The sequence below is a fragment of the Suillus bovinus genome (genome assembly GCF_016758785.1).
Source record: "Suillus bovinus strain UH-Sbo-P2 chromosome Unknown EDB93scaffold_27, whole genome shotgun sequence".
Lineage (NCBI taxonomy): Eukaryota > Fungi > Basidiomycota > Agaricomycetes > Boletales > Suillaceae > Suillus > Suillus bovinus.
Window position 1 is genome coordinate 1 of NW_024542083.1, and position 19,545 is coordinate 19,545.

Genomic DNA, 19,545 nt, shown 5'->3' on the forward strand with positions numbered 1-19,545 from the left:
GCGCCGACTGACTACAGCAAAGCTAGAGAACAACGGTGAGCGGGTTATAGTCCCAAGGAGTCAAGGACCATGAAGACTGAACTCGCTCGGTGTCACGTGACGTCATGGTTCTTAGTCAGTCGTTCGATCGACCCCTGCATGATGATGAATTTGATTACCATTTAATAGCGCTTGACATAGCCTTGTGATAGGCTCTATATAGGATTGCAACACGCCCCTTCCGCATGTCAGATATCCACTTATATTCAACACCATCACTGTATATGCGATCCATTTCGCCTGAACTCCTTGTGTTGCCACACTATAGACGACTACTACCATGGACCTATATGATACTTTACAGGTACGTTTCCCCATTTTGCCACTTAATTTGCAATGCTGAATCTTCTATCATGACTCGGCCACAAAGGCTGAATTTCCTCAAATCGATACCTCCCTTCTTGCAGCCATCGTCGGAGACCATGCGCGAGAAGGGGACCACACCACCTGTTCCTCTGACCAGGTCAAGACTATACGAGATACATTAGAGGTTCTTTCAAACCAGGCACAGAAGGATGAGTGGGAGCTAGACGATATCATGTCCACTACGTCTCTCACAACTCCAGACCTGTGCGACAGTACAACAACCGCAAGCGAATCATCGTCATCTCAGCACTCATTCAGCTCACCACTTGGCTTCTTGACAGAGGCTTTCTCGGATGTGCCCAAGGAACGCCTCAAACGCCTGCTGAAAGAAGAATGTAGAGAAGCCCTGAACGGAGATGTTGACATGGAAAGAGTGGTGGAGTATATCTTGAACATGGAACATATCCGCGACCTTGAGGAACGTGGAATTGATGCCCTTGAAGACACTCCCTCACCACTGCTCAATGGGGATTGGGAAACCGTTTCACATACGAAACCGAAATCGACACCCAAGCTCGCCATTTCCACAAAAAAGAAGGCCAAGGGCCGTACGATTAAAATTGTGGATATGATGCAGACGCAGCACACCCCCTCTTCTCCACCCCAGACGAAAGGGGTGCAAAAGGAGGGGCTGACTATGGGCACGGGTGTGGACATATGGATGCAAGTCTCCTCACTTTCTACTCACCTCGCCGCACTACTTCCTCCAACCCCACCGTCACATTTTGCCTCCTTTTTCCACTCCCCGACACACGCCACAACTGCGCAAGCCCTTCGCGCTGCTCTTGTAGCCCTACCTTCGACTTCTACCAACATCAAACACAAACCCGATAAAAAATCCCCTATCAAGAAATCTAATCAAGACGCAGAAAATAACACACTATACGCCCTTCTCGACCTCCTTCAAGCCTCGCCCACTTTCGCCACTTTTGATGCGGAACAACGTGAAACTCTGTGCGCAGACGCCCGTGTTGCACTCTCTGCCGCACAGAACAGGCCGGATGATGCTCTAGATATTGTTTGGATCCTGCGTGATCTTGAGCATCCCGCATGCCAAGCAGGAATATACCACCTCCCACCTCCAGTTTCAGGCTCAAATTCAGATTCCACCTCTGCACGCGCAAAGTTGCCAACCGGTCCCCCGCCTGTACAGCCTCCACCATCATCGAAGCGGAAATCTGCATCCTCTCCTTCTAGTCCTAACACACAGCCTCAACTCCCTGAGTCATGGCAAGATGTGCCGATTCGATCCCCCAGAACCACACAGCCCCTGGAGAATTCCAACCCTACGAACAAGCGTAAACTCCGTGGCGCAGGCAATATACTCAGCAAGGGCAACAAGAGGGATATCAGAGAACTCTCTGGAGGCGGGACAGGAGGGAACGTCTCTGGGGCGCGGCATCCGCACTTTGCGCGTGGAATACTTCAGGCGCGCATACAGCGCGACGAGCTGCTGCGCGAGGCGGGCCGAGCATGGCGGGGGCCATTGGGCGGGGAGGTGGCGTTGTACTATGCGCAGAGAGCGAGGGAAGTTGCGGAGAAGGCGCGGAAGGACGCGTTGGATGAGGCAAGGGGGTTAGTTGAGGCGAAGAGGTGGGTTTTCTATCTTCTACCACATGCACATATCTCGAATTTCTTCCTAATACTCTCAAAATTCATACTAACGTATCCTGTAGATACGCTTCTGACGACAAAAGATCCATCGACCTACACGGGACGTGTGTTCAAGAGGCGATAACGATCACCACTGAGATATTGGAGGAGGAGGGATGTTCACCTGGTGAGTGCGTTGTCACGCTTTGCTCGTTAGTTACCGGGCGTTTTGCTGAATGGAGCTGTGTGTCTGTGTCTATTGACCCGACCGCCGTCCTATAGCATACCCCCTTCGCCTTATTACTGGTCGCGGTACCCACTCTGTAGGGGGCGTGGGCGTGTTGAAGCCCGCAGTACACCGTGCGCTGGTGAACAAGGGGTGGGATGTAAGAATGTGGGACGGAGGGTTGGTCGTTCAGGGACGGGAACGATGGCGTGTGCCTTGATTTTTATTTGTACGCAGGTCGATGGGTACTATTTATGCGATTTTTCTTGGATTTGTATCTTACATTCATGTATGTCGTATATCCGTGTTTCATCTATACCTTCCTTCCCTTTCTTTTCTCTGTTCTTGTATGTGTGTATTAATACTTCTACTGACCTGATTGTGATCTTGATTCCCATTGTATCCTTAGAGGTTTATGGCCTGTCTCGTGGAGTATCTATCGCATTATGTCTTATTCACATGCGTGGGGAGTTCCGTCATTGAGTAATGGGTGAAGGTGAGCTCTTGTTTCGCATATAGCTTGAGAAAACAAAATTCGAGATACTTACGTCTTTGCTCCTGCCACTTACTAGTTTCAATGGAATCATTGCAATGTGGAAGACCGTAATGGTCATCTTCCAGCACGAGTTAGTACTGTCCGTTATTGAGTTCAACATGTGGAATAGGACTGGATGATGATCGGTCGTGAGACATGAAACAGAAGACAAAGTTTCATGAGGAAGGGGACGGTGCACACCAAGTATGAAGTATCGTTCTCCAATGACATAAAGTGCCCAGATGGGCCTGGGCCCTTGGCAAATCGGAGCCAAAGATCCTACTCGATATTTACGAAAATTTTGAAGAGACGTGATGCTGTCGAACTTTATGGACGTGATGGGGGTATTCGTTGCGTCACCTGTGAAAAAGTTTTGGGCACCAGAAGCATCCGAAATTCGAGCAAGTGTTAGCGGGCAATGTACTGGATCACATTCATGTCTACTTGCAATCAAGGGTATACGTACCGGAATGACCAGTGGAAGCTTACGGCTGCCCCCTAATTGTTCACACAGCCACATGGTTACGGCACGTGGCAACGTTAGTAGTACTGCGCTTGTTCATCAAGCTCAAGGTCTCTATCGAAGACGACAGCAAGCGACCTTCTCACAAGCCATTATTATTGTCGAACAAACTCGGGCCTACGAAGCGGAGCACTATAAATTGGCATGTTATTCTACCTCTCACTTCTCGCAGTCCTGGCATCACTGGTGATGGGTGAGTACTCGCAACAGACGATGGGTCATAAACTGACTTGCTCCTCCCAGTCGGCTACCGCTACCGTGCAACTCTTCCTACGAGAGTTAAGGCTTTCTTCCCAAGCCTTAACCACTACACGCCGCTTGCCTCTTTCTCTGATCAGGCACGTGCAGGGCTGAGCTCTCCGATGTTCGATATCGAGTCAGCCAACATCGCCGAGGGAGATTCGCGAGCGGGACTGGACGAACAGGGAACGCAGGAGGTGCTGGACATCATGCGTGCCCAACGGGTCAAGTAAGTGTTTCGTTTACATGGCTGGTGTAGCTTATCAGAACTTCAATCACACAGTTTCGACCAAGCAAGATTGATCCGCCACAACCAAATCCTTGCTCGCAATGGGATCGATCCGTCAGGTCAGCATCAATATAACCTTGCAATTTTTGGGAATTCATCATTGTGTCTTACAGGCATGCCACTTGATTCAAAGGCCGTTACGAGACTGTGATTGATTTTTTTGGCTACTTTCATACGTGTTCCACGCTATCAGTATTATCATCGAACCCACTGATTTTCACTCCTTCGTCTTCTCACATCTGGCACGGACCTTATTGGATTTATATCATATACTCTTGTATTTCACGAAAAACGCTTTTGGTTTTCACTTCCCTCACTTAGGCAAATATCTGTTTGTTGAACTTCGATGGGGAGTCAGGGACGTCGGCGTGATACGGTCATTTGAACTTTTGACTGCCGTGGCTTTACTGTTGCCACTTCAGTGACTTCACTATGTAGTGCTCGACCTTCGTTCCCCAGGAGAGTTGAAAATGTTCAGATTTAGGCCGAGTAGCAAATAAACAATCAGTGACAAAAATTTTTCTCTGCAAATCTACCCTACAATTTGACAAAAGTGTATGCATGTCTCATATACTACTATTTTATATTCCGCCATGCCACCTTTTCGCCAGGCGTCTTCCAGGTATGAGGACGAGGCGTATACAGAGGTGAGCTCGTAAGACGACACACACTAGTGAATGAATCACCTATGACGCGACTTGCAGGGCGTCTCCCAAGCGAAACGGCAAAAAGGCAACTCAGGAAGGATCATAGTCCCCTCTCCTAACATGCGTGTTACAAGGGCATCCATGTCACTCGATGACTTGCAAAATTTGTTTCAAACTGGAATAGAGAGCTGTACGTCTGATAACCCAGCAAACCGTGACGGTCCGGAGGAAGCAAGTGATTTTGAACGTCTTATGGGCCCTGTGCTGCCAGAGTGCTTGGAAGTACGCTGCCAGGTACAAGACAGCGATTGCAGGACGGACAGCTTTGTATGGGTATTATTTTGACACGGAAAATGAAGCTAACTGGAGGCAGGGCACTCTTCTTCGACCCTTGTCTCGGTACGAGGTGTCGGCTGCAATAAAGTATGCGTCCGCGTGTGGTGCGGCAGCTCTTCCTTCATCGGCACAGGGAACTATATTGAGAAAGTTGCGACTCCGTCGGGTAAGCAGTCATGGTTTAGACGTCAATCAGAGGCTAGAATTTAATTTGTGTGGCAGGAAAGGTGTCAGTCAGGTATTCAAGGGCTAGACTTCGTCGATCACAATTCCTTGACCTCCTTACCCCCTCAATTACCGCCTCAGCTGCCACAATCAAGCATTCTTAACTTACTAAAATCTATCCGAACGACACCTTACGAAACATCTTTCTTATCACGCCTATGTGGGCGTAGACTATCTACAGACTCAGGGTTAGTTGCAGTAGATTGGGAAACCAGATCTCCTTGGATGGAACTGATGACAGATGTGCGAGAACACTACTCATACGCGCAGTAGGTCTTGTTCACTCGGATGACTGCGCTTCTCATCTCATCATCAGCCCTGCATCATCTCAATCATTTGAAGATCCGCTTCCAATCCGTTACGTCTCTCTGCAGCCGTCACACCTCCCGCAGGTACATGAGTTATTAGCTAGAGTATTTTGGGATGGAATTGATGGTCTGTTATATCCCTTCATGTTCATGAGTTGCTCTCATGCAATTCACAGTCAGCGACTTGCTTCAGTCTTCCCCTGAGCGTTGCTCGGTGATTGCCATGTATGGCAAAGTTGTCATCGGCGTAGCTCTTTTGAGCTCGGCCCAGGAAACATACATCACATATCTAGCCGTCAGAGCAGGCTGGCATAATTGTCAGATAGCAACGTATGTTGGAATTTCTCGAGGATTATAATAATAGCTCACGATCTTTATCTCTGCAGTACTATGCTATATCACCTAATTATGCTCAATCCGTACAGTGATATCACACTTCACGTAGCTGCTAATAATCCAGCGATGGTGCGCTTTTACTAGTGATTGGTGTTGGCATACATTTCTAAAATTTGTCTAGTTGCTATACAATAGATTTGGGTTCAAGGCCGAGGAGTTCGTCGTAGGGTTCTACGAAGATTACCTGGACTCTCAGTCAAGGGCATCTATGAATGCATTCAGATTGCGCCTTCGACGATGACAAAATGATCCTCAGATTGGCAGTGATCTGATCACTGGAGCGATGGGGACTCGTCGATCCAGTACTCCCAGGGCACTTCGTCGGCATAACTATGCCCGCCAAAGTCAGGGTGTCGGACTGCAGCTGTATGCACCTGGCACTTCAATTGCGATGTTCCGTCTTCAGCACGATCGTGATGCTAGGGAACCGACGATAGCTTATGAATCCGAATGTCATGGATTGCAAAAACGTATGTATGTTTTCATGTCCATGTCCACACACCGATTCTGCCCAAATTCTGGAGCATCTCATGCCGTCACATGGAGAAAATGAAATTCGGTGGTAAAGAAGCATTTTTGCAGGAAACCCGACGGTAGTTCGCATGCTGCTAACTGTTGGAGATTACGACGTAAAAAGCAAGTCTTACTATTACTTTCCCCTCGTTTATTTCACAATTACTTATAGCACACACGTACAATAATTAATAGCACGCTCTTAGTTTACATCACCACTAACATGAACTGCACTTGCCTCATACACCGTGATTCGTGAACGTACGGGCTGAAGCACATCATAATTATTTATAAATATTCAGTGCGAATGCATATGAAAAGGGTGACATATTTTGCAGCACTCAGGTACTGTCTGCAAAAGATGTGGACTGTTGGCTGCCTGCATGTTGTTATGTAACGACGGACTCAGTTCCGAGTCATACCACATAAAATGGTCTCCCTGGCTGGCCAGAGTGGCGAACAACATAAGAACAACATACTTTCAACTTCCGATGGTTGATATTGTTCTCAATCTGCGATGGGACCATACCTACCCCCCACTTCTGCCTCCAAAGCTTCCTGTTCTTTTGTGATAACAGTGGGCAGCAAGGTCTCAGAAGATACACTGAAATCATGTGCTGATCTCTTCAGCTCCGACTACGGTATTTGGGGTGATCAAGCAAGTACAATTTCAAAGTATACTTTGGCTGGTTGGTCATCAAGACACAGATTCTTGGCCATTGCTGAGTCTTTTACACAGGGAAAAGAGTCAAGATGACTGCTGCAAAACTATGAACTCAATGTTTATCTCACCCAGAGAATACTCTTCTGGTAACCTACTACATCCAGGTTGATCCACTCGAGAGTGAGCCTCCCAAACTCTATGGTCATGCATTTGCTACTGTGTGGGGTTACAGTAAACATAAAGGTAGCTTTCTCACAATTTCTTGCCAAAGCTCACCTTCTGATTTTGTCCAAGTTGGCTGGGTGACCCAGCTTGTTGTCGATAAAGCAGTCCGTCAATGTTACATTGCGACTCAGCTACTGCAAACTCTCAAGTTCCACACCTTATTCTCCTCTGTCAACATTGTTGGTCTGGCCTCATCTCATCCTGCTGCTTGTAATGCTTTGGCAAAATATGCTGGTAAGTCGATGTAACAATGGTCGCGGCGCTGGGCTCGGAACCAGCTATTTTGATACTGATGTCAAATAGTATTTGTCTGACGCACTTCCGACTACCCCAACCCGAGTCCGACAGTCCGATCCTGACCTGACGCACTTTCCGACAGTCCAACGCATGTCCGATCCCAACCCGACATTCCTGCGCATCACACCAGTCCTCCCTATGTCCTGTCCAGTCGCATCTATCCCCACTAGGTGCACATTTACTCCTTTTGACTTGCTAAGCATTGTATACAGCGTTATTACATGTTTTCTCATGGTCCGCAGTACCACATGTCCTATTACATAGGATTTCGGACCCAAAATATTGCTACTACTCTCGCCTATAGCAGTCCGAATTTCTACATGGTCACTATTTAATATCTAGTACTTCCTACCTATTGCATTACTTACTTTTCCCTACTCAGTAGTAGGATGGAAGTCATTGGATATTAGTAGTACTTTATTGTATTGCAAAATATCTATCCGCTCTTTTTCTCCGAAACATTCTGACACATCCAACATTCATTTGACTGACAATCCGACACACTTCCGACACATTCCTTTATTGTCCGACGCATTCCCGACAGTCCAACACATAGTCCGACACCCGACCCAACTCCGATATTTTCGGACCCGACAGTTTCCCTTCAGACAAGTAGTTCTTAGCTTCAGATTATCTTCCTACTATTGATAACTAACTATCAAAACTAATACCAAACAGCTACCCCTATAGGATTGAATGCACTTGCTCTGCAAGTATAGCAGACTAGGTCGTGCTAAAGATCTACCTAAATATTTGTTGTCTAGGTAGTACGATTTCTGCTGAGCCTAGTGATGCGGAGGTTCGGTTCTGAACTGCGGTTCGAACTGGACCTTTCGTGGACTGGACCACGGTCCAGTTCAACGTTCAGAGTATAGGCTGAACTGGACCGATGGTCCAGTCCAGCGTTCAGCATTCCTTGAACGTGTCCGAACCTTTTTGAACTGCTTCCATTTTAGGCTACTCACACATACAAGATGACATCACCTACACACGCAATACACTGAACATGACATGATTACTCACAACTTTTTCGCTTGGAATCCGATTCACAAGGACCATGCCATACTGGCAAGGTCCGTGAAGATTTGTTTGCCTACCACTAACCCAAACATTACAAAGGAAGAACCTGATAAGGTATGGAGACTTTGGTTAATTTGGTTTAGTGCTAATGTATTTGTTAATGGGTTGTTTTTTTTCTAGGGTAGCTACATGAATTGTTCGGCACTCATGAACTCGATGGAAGTTAAAATGGATCAAATTCAAGGTAAGCTCAACTCTCTTCAAGCTTTCCCCCTCACAACATGGCTGACCAGTGTGGTCTGGGTGCAGATGGAACTCTCCTCGATGCCAGTCAAATCCGATGGTACAATGATCCCGATGACGATACTCCACTGCCTGTGCTTCCCACTCAGGCACATCACTCGACTTGTATCCCACGCCCTGCACCCAAGCTTGTTGACCCCAACAACGCTGTCTTGCGCAAATGCAAGGCTAGCAGGTCAGTGGTCACGAGTGAGGGCTCTGAGGAGGAAAGTGACTGTGAAGGAGACCAGGATAATGGGGTGACTACGGATGCAGCTACTGACATGGATCATGAGACAGATATCGACGGCATCACCCCCTCCGAGTCTGCTTCACAGTAGTGTACCAGTACTCCTTACTACTAGCTATAGTACAATCGAGTATATTTACAATGTGTTTGATGTTCGAATGCTGAACCGGATGTGAACCGGACACCATGAACACGTTCATGGTGTCCGGTTCAGCGTTCGCAAAATTTGTTGCTGAACCGGACCAAACCGGACTTCCGCAACACTAGCTGAGCCCAGCGGGAATCAGCTTTCTACATCAATGTCATCATCCTCATCATATTTGGATATTAAATACGAATATCATGAAGCTGCTAATATCAAAGATGTCAATCTGGACTTCATTCGTGAACATGCTAAGGGGGTTTTGGAATCCTTGCCTATCAGCTATGTGAAGGCTGCTCAACTGAGGGGCACACTTTTCGAAGACAACTGTAACAACAGAGCTATCTCATCTGTGTATACCGAGTTTTATGTTGACCATGCCGAGCCTTTAGCTGTGTTGGAACAGTACAAGAAGAAGGGTCCATGGTGCTTGGGTGAGCTCCTTGATGGGCATGAATTTCTTGCTATCTTTCCTATCGCACCCATGAGCCCAGTTGATCCCAAAAGTTAATAGCCCTCAACATCTGATTGGAGAGTAGAAATTCCCATTACTGTGAAGGAGTGGGTTATATGGCTTGCTATCTTTACGTTTTTGTGGTCATTTTTTTTCCTCATCACTTGATACTGTAGCTGTCGTGTTCGACCTCGAATCACAGTGTCTTCTTGTCTCTCGTTTGATCGCTCACTTGCTCAGCCAATACATCATGTGGTACTTATGAGATGAAGGGGCACGAGCCGCACGACAACTCTTTTGCGTTTCTCGCATTTGTTGCAGATACCATCTAACATATGTGAGGACATCTCACGGAACATGTTCCACCTGAACTCCGCATGCAAATGCTCTTTCTCCTAACCATACTCCTTTTTGTAGCTAGAGGATTTCTACAGTACCGACATCCAAACTATAAACCGAAGTAATGTCTTTGATTTGTGCAATGATTTCATGGTCTGACGCGATCCTCTTGTATTCTCCGACATGCTGCTGCGCTAGCAAAAATGCGTCGAAAGGCTGCCTGAGGCGAACCAGTAACCGCAACGCTCGTGAGTAAGGCTCCTCTTCTGCGGGAAAACTGTCGTCCATCTGGGAGGCGTCTGTCGGGGACCCGGGCTCGGTACAATCTCCTATGCTCTCCGTATCATCTGCTAATTGAGGTACCCCAAGGAGATAGCGATCCCATGGACGGACAAGTAAGAATGTCTGCCGAATGGGCTTGGTCCGCGAGAATTGAGGTAGGACCTTTTCAGTGCTGATCTGCAGGTCATGAAGCCCGTCTGCCTTGATTTCATATGTAATAAGACTCTCCCTGACTAGACCACGCCTCCGTTTGACTTCTGTGACACGGAATGAAATGCAAGGCAGATGAAGTCTGCAGTTTGCAAAGCGAGGAGCTCTCAGCTGTTCAAGCTGGTGAAAAATTTTCAAAGCTAGATCTGCAGGCACAATTTGTCGCAGCCAAGAGACTTGTGTGAGAATATGATCTTCAGTCAAACATGAATGGGTGCGCGAAGAGGTGTAAGAGGTAATATGAGCGGGAAGACAGCTGTTGAACTCGGAGGGTTGTCCGATCCAGTTGAGGACAGTGATGTCCCCCGAACGAGCTACGATCTCCTGCAGGAGCCGCCCGAGAGCATTCTGCTTCTCGCCGTAGATTACAGGCAGGTGGACACCGAATATGCCAAACAATGAGTACGCAATGTCTTCCTGCAAAGTAGTGACGCGTCTCGATGCCCATTGGAGTTTGTCTCGGGCCCCACTCAAACCTGGACGGAAGGTCACTAGGGCTTGTGCATCTATACCCGTCGCATCCTCCAACTCCTTCATGATTTCAGGGGACTCTTTGTGGTTTGGAGAGCGATCGCCACGATATAATGACCAATCCTTCTGGTAGAAGATTACAACTTTTGGAGCGACGAACTCTTGAAAAGTCCATCCTCGCGTGTTCCAGACACTCTCCGCCAGTGCGCCGGGCTGGGATGAAGGAGGGACATCAGATAGGTAGACGATGGTAAGCGCTGAGTGGCGGTACCAGTCGAACATGGAGTTGACTGATTCTTGAACCTCGGTATTGCTCCTCTTGTCGATGCAGCATGTGTCCATCCACGCCCAGCGATACCCAGCATTGCGAGCGACTCTGCAAAACGACTGTAGTTTCGTGATGCCGTCAAGTCCCTTCAACTCGCGTACATCTTTATTCTGGATGTCGTGCAGTAGCACCTCAGCCTCTTCCCATCTATGTGATAGTAGGACGCAGCGGAAGTACTTCGCTACCACTTCCTTGATGCGGTCCATTTGGAGGTCTGAACGCTTCGTTGTGAACGACAAAACCTCCTTATACTGTACACTCGTCTTGAAGGAGTTTAACTGTGCCGCTCTATCACACAAACGACCCGTGGAGGTATCAAGTAGACGTAGCGGGGCATGTTCGAGTTCAATCCAAACAGCTCTTTGAATAGCGTCTTCTGCTTCGGATGGAGAGACATACTGCTGACGCAAATCTGCAGAACGAGATAGGTATTTTGAGATTATACAGGAGTGATACATAGCTTACCTCGTATCTGCGGGTCGGGAGAATCATCCAACTTGGACAACATGGTTTTGAAGGCCTTGATAGCTGCGTCATAACGTTTCGCGCCATGCAGAGCTATATGCGTCAATTGGTATCCGACGTGAGACGAAGGATTGAGTTCGATGACCTGTGTATTGCCACGATGAGCATAGGCGAAAAAACAATGAATGTCATTGAACCTTGTGCGCATCCAGGAGGGCATCCTCCCATAGCATTTGCCCTAACTTTGCCCTGCTGCGATTTGCGAACACGACATCGGATACATAACCCAGGTAGATCGCTGCCGAGTATAGGTCATAAGCCCTATCATACCGGTTTGCAGCGAGGGCAGTATCTCCGTTGGTAAGACAGAGTGTACCGCATACTTCCATGAAAGCTGAATGAAATGAGGTGAGACCTGTAGCCTGCGTGACACTACAAACTCCAGACTTGCCGTTAGACCATTCAAAGCAGCTGACCCTCGTTGCTTCGTCGATATTGTACATCATGTACCGGAATGATTTCACGGCATCTTGAAGTTTACCTGCCTCAAAGAGTGCATGGCAACGTTTCTGGTGTGCAGTAAACCACAAAGATTTGAGATCCCACCCGAAGAGCTGAACAAGCTACTTGATTATGAAACGTGTTTCAGATGTGTATCAACGTACCACCACGAAGTCCTCGTAAATTTCATGAATGTCCGGTTTCGATGATACCTTTTCATTTTCTTGATTCTGAGTGGAGTCCTCTGGGGTCATTCCGTACAAGACTGGGGATGTGACTCTGACAGTGAGATCGTTCACTTTCGATGATAAAGTGCCGAACTCGAGAGCGGCAGTGAAATAGTCAGCGGCTTCCTCGTGACGTGCGCCATCCAAGGCTTTGAGTCCGAGTTGAACACGTAGATATGCCTAATGTGCGAGTTGAGAAGATTGGCGTTGATGACCGAGCGTAGATAATACTTACTTGCACGACAAGACACGCGAGAGTATCAGCATTTGGACAACCCGTAGCGAGTTCCTTAAGAAGCACGTTTGCTTCATCATATTGATCTGCATTGAAGAGCGCGATGGCCTGAGAGAAATGATGAGGCGGATACTATGCGATGCAAATGTAACATACTTTGATCAAGAGCAATAAATGGAGGATTTGTGGATCTTGGTCCGTGTACATTGATGCAACGTCAAATGCTGCCCTCGCATCCGAGATACGGCCATTTCCGCAGAGGGCAATACCCTTGGAGATATATAGCCTACCAATGAGGGCTGAATGCTGGTTGACTTTGTCACTGTTGAGTTAGTCTTTCGTACTAAGGGGGAAATGATGGGGGTCAGTGAATTCTCACTTTGATTGCATCCCGAAGGGCGAGGTACCAGTCGTGTTTTTGCGCCAAAACAAATGAGCGATGGGCGTAGGAAATATGATTATTGGGATTGGTGTCGATATCTCGGGTTAGTAGAACTTCGGCAGCAGATAAATCCCCATCTATGCATGCATCGTGGGCTGCCGTGATGGACAGGATCTGCACGAAATATGCTCGAATTGTGGTATATATGTGAGTCGGGACGGAAACATGCCTTCAGATGAATATTGTGAGGTACTGCCCACTCCGAGATTATCCTATCGTAACCTCCACTGAGGATGCGGTTGCCGTCCACGGAAAAAGTGATACATTGGGTCCAGGAGTGCTGCGTCCAGGAGTGCTTGAAGATGGTAATGGTGTGTCCATCTGAGAGTCGCTAGAGACGGATATGGCGGTCACCAGATGCGGAGGCGACGAGTTGGCCAGCAGGATGGATGGTAATGGCATTTATTTGGCTAGTGTGGCCCGTCCAGGGATCACCGACTTGCTTCCACGTTGTCGTATCCCATTCGCGCATGGTAGCATCGCCCGAACTGCCACCTGTGAGAAGGCGTGTGCCATCAGGCGTCCACGCAAGTGACAAGGTCAATTCTTTGTGAGCCTTGAAGGACGCGACGCGTTCCCTCGTGCTCGAATTGTATATTTCGACGTTGTCATATGCTGCAACGGCAAGAAATTCTCCAGATGGTGAATACCGTACGCAATTGACATTTCTACCCTGTATTGGATTTCCTTGCTGCTCCCAGGTTTTGGTATTCCACAATCTCGTCATTCCGTCACATGAACCTCCAGTGATCAGCACCGTTCCATCGGGAGAAAAATCCAGCGAGGTGATCCCTTTGAAGTGGGCTTTGATGGGTTGGGTGAGTTGTTTTCCAGTTTCTCCGTGCCAAACAATGACCTCTCCATCTTCATCACCGCTCGATATCAATTGTCCATCTCGTGATACTGCCAATCTCAACACCCCACTGCGGTGCCCTTCCATATGCTTCAAAACAACACCTGTCTTCAAGTCCCACATACGAAGCGTCTTGTCCTCCGAGCCTGTAACCATCCGTCGTTTATCGGGGAAAATTGCGACTGCATTTACGCCTCCTTTATGGCCTGGTAACTGTCGCAAGGGCATGGTAATTGGGGTGTGCGACATTTTACTGGAGGTTGATGGTGCTGAGCACAGCTGCGCGCATACCAGATGCAGCTGGCTCAACGACCTTATGTCGGCAATTCCCAGGTGGCATTGCTCTCGTTATCATTACGATTAGATTAACCACCGAAGGGACGACCGACGCGTCTTCCAGCTCTAACGGGTCGTTTTACACAGTTATTACTGTACACGACTGACATGAAGAACGGGAAATATTGTACGATGCCACATTGTATTCATCAAACAACACGTTATTCGTGTTTTTCCTAACGCTGGTGGTATACTGTGATGACTTTCATTGTGTTTCTTAACGTCTGTCTAAGGCTGGAAGTCATGCGTCGTATTTGGTGCATATCTGTATATTACACTTCACTTTTCGATAGAATTTAACCTTGATAGGGGTTTTTAAATGAAAAAGGCAAATTGTTCCCAGGCTTGGTGGTTGGTGGATTGTGGAACGAACAATCACAACTTTTGCAGTTGTCGATACTTGCGTGCGAGGACATCCTGCTCCTTTTCTTTCTCTTGTACTTATCTGCTGTCTGGTTTATGATCTGTCTTCATACGAATTGCTATGCCTTTCCCATTTACATTCAGTTTTCGCGTACCGGGTCTTCACAATCCGTTTACCACTCAACCGGCAGTAAAACCGTCCCGGAATGATAGGAAAGATGCACTGCTTGATCCTAGTATTTCTCGACGTAATCGTGCCTTGCCTCCTCCCCGCCGCACATCACCATCTCCATCTCCATCACTATCACCATCTGTACCACTAAACCGCAAGCGCGGTTGGATCCCTTCTATCCCTGAACCCAGCCAAGCTGCCACAAGCGCCGCATCTACTCGCGGTTATCTCGACACGCCCGCCAAGTACAGGGATATGGTGCATGAAGCACCTGAGCAGGAATTTGTTGAAGATATGTTTACAGGTGTGTCTCTATCATCCGTGACGTAGTATTACATGTTTTCGCAGCGATAGCCGCGCCATGCACACGCCATGTGTTTGAGTGCCTCACGACCCACGTGCCGTCCACGCGCAGCTTACAGTTTTTATTTGGGGCTTATGTCTCTTCCTTTTTTACTTGCATCTTTCAACCCACTTTCATTCATGCTTTTCGATTTCGATATCGTTATTGAAATAAATGTAGAATTACCACCCGCTAAGCGGCGTCGCACTCTCGCTGGTTCGATCGTGTCTACAGCGTTGAGCGCTGCTCTTATCGGGACTGCTGTTGGTCTCACTGTATATCGCCTGTGAGTACTGAATGACAATTCAATGTTAATATTACTTATCGCTGTCGAGCGTAGCTGGCGGGACCGAGGCAAGGAACAAGAACGAATACAACCACAACCACTACCACCACCATACCACCCGGGTGACTGGGTCCCCGAACAAGTATGTACACCTTGTCACGTGTCGTGTCTCGTCATTGATACACTATCAACATAAGCATATTCAAGTTACCCCTCCTACTCCAAAATCGCGCAAACCTCGTCCAACACCTTCCTCTGTTCGTCGCTCCGGCACACGAAACCGCAGAATGCGAAATCGCGGTCGACCGGTTACCCCGTCGCGTAGTGTCTCTCCTGCCCTCATGGGTCATCTATCCCCAGAATTTGATTTCGTTCATGTAAACCAAGATGAGGATGAACCTGAGGCTGAGGCCGACGAAATGGACTGGATCGGCGACAGACTATCTAAGCTGATACAAGAAGGGCACAGAGCTCTCAACACAGAGGTTGTGGTCATGAGTGAAGCGAAGGAGGATGAGGTGGATGATGGCTCAGGTGACTGGGAGGAAGAGCAACCTGTCACAGGTCCGTCTATTTCTAGGCATGGTTCCTTCCGCCGGACGCATCGGCCTCGTGACATCCAACCTCCCTCCTATTCGACCTTCACTTCACCATCTTCTCCGGACTCGTTATCTAGGAAGCGCAAGTTTATTGGCGAAACTATGCACGTTTCGCCTAATCGCCAGGATTTTTCGAGGTTGCCAGTACCCAGTACACCTCGTCCGATCGCTCGCGAATCTTCGATGAATATTGATGCCTGCGCTACTATCACAAGCAGCTTCAAAGAGGATATGAGCGCCTGGGAGAGTCCAGAGCTTAGAGAATCAATGGAGAGGGCCAGAGCACAATACCTACAGAGACGGATGGGCGGATCATGATGGATATTTTCTGATACATACATATTACTTACTTGTAACTTACTGACACCACTTCTCGCTGGCTGGCACTATCCCTTCATGTGACATATTTAGCGTTGTCTGGTTGAGTACATGCTGTATCATCAATATTAGAATGGTTATTCCCACTGCTGCTGTATTTGGAAGCACAGCTTCAATGGTTGCCGAGGCGGACTCGTGTGTTATTCCTTCATGATATCCACTGGGGTTCTCTTTCAACCGTCGGAAACTCTGGGTCCTTGCTATAAACGCGCGATTCATAACTCACGTTATGCCGATTCGCCGTGACGAGCTCGTTTCTTCGTAAAACCGATCATCGTACGCAGATATTGTTCAAGTTGATGAAACGGCCATAACTTGCAACAGCCCCGCAGCTAGCCTTGTTAACTCCAAGGCATATGGACAAAATTCAAATCGATCAACTGGCCCATCAGAAACCGGATCGCTCCATATCGCACTATTACGGCACCGCAGCAGACTTGAAACGATCAAGATGCCCACATGATGCGCAGCGTGTTCGGCATTCTCTTTTAAGCCGTCCTTAAATGTATGACCTTACGTCCTTCTCTTGAGTATATTCATATTCTCTTTCCCTTCGTTTAGTTTCTTCAGACGGTCCAGGGCATCAACCCTGCTGGCACGCTTTTCGCTTTTCATCCTCGACGACTTTTTCCTCCATCCTCATGTCATCCTATGGTTTGACAAAGCGCGGTACACGGTGTTTTCTCCTTGCCGTCATATTGTGTTTCGTAATCCCTGGAATATTCTACTATCGTGAACCTGTGCGGAACTATTTCACTGACCACCTACCGCCATTGTACGAGGACTATCGAGGTCGGGAGGAAAATTTGGAGCACTACAAGGAGTACGAGACACGGAAGGACGTGAAATACCTCTGGTCAGCAAATCATGCACATAGTGGGTGACTCTTTCCTTCATTTGATCCATCACGCGTTGATCGTGTACAGGCTCAGGATGGGGTAATGTAATGCAAGACTATGTTATGAATGGACTGCTTGCGCATGCCACAGGACGCTCGTCAGTCCCCATTCTTACATGCGTTCCTTTTGTCGGTTCTCACATTCCTAATTTTGTTTTTCGATGACGTATAGTTTCGTATTCGACGATTATATCTGGAATCCAGATGGTTCACTCTTTACGGATTATAACGGGCATTTAATCCCCTCTCGCATTCCCTTGACAGCACTATTGAGCGGCAAGTATAACATGGTCAATTTCCGCCTATACCCGATGATCACTAACTCCGATCGCTCTAGGCGTCATGGTAGGTGGTGAAATGCCACCTGGGGACCCCACTCCTCGCGCGGTGTCTAAGAGTTTCTTCAATAAAGTCTGCCCCAATCCGACATTCGTTCAGGTGGCGGATGTGAATGACGATCGTATGCGATTCGACGAAAGCGTGCCGGCTTCGTATATATTCGAAAAGTGGCTCGAAAAAATTAACTCGATTGAGGACCCTTGTGTGGAAATCGACGCAAATAATAATGCAATTTTCGAGTACTGGTGAGTCATATACATCGTCTTTTCGATGACCAATGGAAGACACCAGACGTCGCGTAGGATATTTGGACACAAGAGAATGCTGTCTATATGGAAGTATCTCAAGGATTCCCCGGTATTGTCGCGCTGGGGATGGTCGCCTTTGATACATGATGCATACAGACGAAATCGCCACGTCTTCGTGCCGAATGTGGGATCAAGTCTTTTTAAAGGGCTCTCTGGTTCATCTGTCGCGGAAAACTACACAAACCCGATACCTGGCCTCCTAGCGCTGCACGTGCGAAGGGGTGACTTCCAGGACCATTGCGTCCACCTGGGGAAATGGTCATCAAATTGGAATGCGTTCAATATGTTCCCTGAGTTTTCCGACCAGTTCCAAAGGCCTACTGATGGTGGATGGGGAGAGACATCAGAGAAGAACATGCAGATGTATATGCAGCGATGTTTCCCCACAATCGAACAAATCGTCGAGAAAGTCACACAAGTGCGCGTCGAGTCGGAACAGCCACTGACGCATATCTATATCATGACCAATGGTGTTCCTGCTTGGGTTCAGGAGCTGAAGGAGGCTCTGAAGGGCTCTGGGGACTGGGACCAGATTAAGAGCAGCCGCGATCTCGACATTACATGGGAACAGAAATATGTGGTGCAGGCGCTGGATATGTTTGTGGCTCAAAGATCTGAAGTGTTGATCGGGAACGGGGTAAGAGTTGCTGTAGCTTAGTTGCTGATGCACAACTGACGACCGTCTCGTTACAGTGGTCGAGCTTGACCTCGAACGTTGTGATGCTGCGTATGGCACAGGGGTTGTCCCCGGATAGTAACAAATTCTGGTAATGACTTGACGTCGTCCACGAGGCATGCATTAGCCAAGTGGCGAACACCGACTGCTATGAACCTAGTACCCAATCGGTGCCTGGGGACCTGAAATCGAGGTTTGGAGTTTGATCTATCATACGATGGTTCAAGACACGGCGGATGGACGATCTAATGTGTTAATTAATTTACAGCCATTGGGCGCGAGGATGCGCCAGGGTATCGCCCCTACAGTAATATACCATTATCTTCGGTGCTAGGGAACGTATATATTACTTATGTTGCCGACAATCATATATCACGGACAATGCGAAACTTATCTGCGTCGACATCGAACGGTGCAAGGCCATGAGATGTCGGCAGCTTTTGGACAGAGAATAACAGTGATAAAGTTTTCGTCGCCAATCCATATCAAATTCATACTTATGTGGATCCGAGAGTTCTGATCAGTACTGACGTGGACGTGCCAGTGATTGCATGACAAAATGATGAGGAAGGCTAACAACTTGAACTCTATCCTGTAATGTTTAATTTAATTATCGCAATTTGTCATTCAAGTTGAGGTTGATATTACCCCTGAACTCTACCTGCCAATTACTTCAACCAACGAAGGTGGGCCATCTACTGCGATTTAACGCTTTCCCTCCTCACACACTCTTTGACTCATCCCCCTTGGACGTGCGAATCGTTGCAGTTTCGGTCATTTTCATCCATTGTTCTCAAAGTAATGGCATTTTGAACTATATCTGCTGTGATTCATCATGAGGTATTAAATTAAATTAAATCCCCGGGAGGAGTCTTGTCGTCACCGGGTACGCAAGCGACAAGGGCGCCTGCAGGATTAACGTCA

At 47.8% G+C, this 19,545-nt stretch overlaps 7 protein-coding genes across 7 annotated transcripts; 6 read left to right on the forward strand and 1 right to left on the reverse strand.

Moving 5' to 3' along the window:
• Nucleotides 1-319: 319 nt before the first annotated feature.
• On the forward strand, nucleotides 320-2,444 carry EDB93DRAFT_1250315 (uncharacterized protein; the record flags this gene model as incomplete). Its single annotated transcript, XM_041452995.1, has 4 exons — nucleotides 320-343; nucleotides 410-1,998; nucleotides 2,082-2,185; nucleotides 2,281-2,444. The coding sequence occupies 4 exons, from the start codon at nucleotides 320-322 to the stop codon at nucleotides 2,442-2,444; spliced, it is 1,881 nt and encodes a 626-aa protein (XP_041307697.1).
• A 782-nt stretch (nucleotides 2,445-3,226) lies between these two features.
• Nucleotides 3,227-4,348, forward strand: EDB93DRAFT_1145278 (uncharacterized protein). The gene is made up of 4 exons (XM_041449469.1): nucleotides 3,227-3,475; nucleotides 3,526-3,751; nucleotides 3,806-3,870; nucleotides 3,925-4,348. Exons 1-4 carry the CDS (start codon nucleotides 3,427-3,429, stop codon nucleotides 3,960-3,962), a joined length of 378 nt encoding a protein of 125 aa, XP_041307698.1. The 5' UTR covers nucleotides 3,227-3,426; the 3' UTR covers nucleotides 3,963-4,348.
• Nucleotides 4,349-4,476: 128 nt separating this feature from the next.
• On the forward strand, nucleotides 4,477-6,035 carry EDB93DRAFT_388600 (uncharacterized protein). Its single transcript, XM_041456236.1, has 7 exons — nucleotides 4,477-4,785; nucleotides 4,832-4,960; nucleotides 5,017-5,288; nucleotides 5,336-5,454; nucleotides 5,504-5,657; nucleotides 5,714-5,792; nucleotides 5,845-6,035. Exons 1-7 carry the CDS (start codon nucleotides 4,579-4,581, stop codon nucleotides 5,962-5,964), a joined length of 1,080 nt encoding a protein of 359 aa, XP_041307699.1. The 5' UTR covers nucleotides 4,477-4,578; the 3' UTR covers nucleotides 5,965-6,035.
• Nucleotides 6,036-6,549: 514 nt separating this feature from the next.
• EDB93DRAFT_1240545 (uncharacterized protein) lies at nucleotides 6,550-9,627 on the forward strand (the record flags this gene model as incomplete). The annotated part of the gene is made up of 5 exons (XM_041451771.1): nucleotides 6,550-6,581; nucleotides 6,822-6,925; nucleotides 7,033-7,143; nucleotides 7,195-7,359; nucleotides 9,323-9,627. The coding sequence occupies 5 exons, from the start codon at nucleotides 6,550-6,552 to the stop codon at nucleotides 9,625-9,627; spliced, it is 717 nt and encodes a 238-aa protein (XP_041307700.1).
• Nucleotides 9,628-9,832: 205 nt separating this feature from the next.
• Nucleotides 9,833-14,589, reverse strand: EDB93DRAFT_1328365 (uncharacterized protein). Its single transcript, XM_041455117.1, has 10 exons — nucleotides 13,425-14,589; nucleotides 13,293-13,365; nucleotides 13,008-13,239; nucleotides 12,785-12,934; nucleotides 12,629-12,736; nucleotides 12,331-12,573; nucleotides 12,142-12,288; nucleotides 11,863-12,087; nucleotides 11,666-11,810; nucleotides 9,833-11,612 (listed from the first exon to the last, which is right to left on the reverse strand). The coding sequence occupies exons 1-10, from the start codon at nucleotides 14,170-14,172 to the stop codon at nucleotides 9,988-9,990; spliced, it is 3,696 nt and encodes a 1,231-aa protein (XP_041307701.1). The 5' UTR covers nucleotides 14,173-14,589; the 3' UTR covers nucleotides 9,833-9,987.
• A 46-nt stretch (nucleotides 14,590-14,635) lies between these two features.
• EDB93DRAFT_1145301 (uncharacterized protein) lies at nucleotides 14,636-16,497 on the forward strand. The gene is made up of 4 exons (XM_041449470.1): nucleotides 14,636-15,098; nucleotides 15,318-15,423; nucleotides 15,478-15,565; nucleotides 15,621-16,497. The coding sequence occupies exons 1-4, from the start codon at nucleotides 14,744-14,746 to the stop codon at nucleotides 16,338-16,340; spliced, it is 1,269 nt and encodes a 422-aa protein (XP_041307702.1). The 5' UTR covers nucleotides 14,636-14,743; the 3' UTR covers nucleotides 16,341-16,497.
• Nucleotides 16,498-17,254: 757 nt separating this feature from the next.
• EDB93DRAFT_1145308 (uncharacterized protein) lies at nucleotides 17,255-19,133 on the forward strand. The gene is made up of 5 exons (XM_041449471.1): nucleotides 17,255-17,396; nucleotides 17,471-17,574; nucleotides 17,636-17,882; nucleotides 17,940-18,582; nucleotides 18,639-19,133. The coding sequence occupies exons 1-5, from the start codon at nucleotides 17,347-17,349 to the stop codon at nucleotides 18,714-18,716; spliced, it is 1,122 nt and encodes a 373-aa protein (XP_041307703.1). The 5' UTR covers nucleotides 17,255-17,346; the 3' UTR covers nucleotides 18,717-19,133.
• The last annotated feature ends 412 nt before the right edge of the window (nucleotides 19,134-19,545 follow it).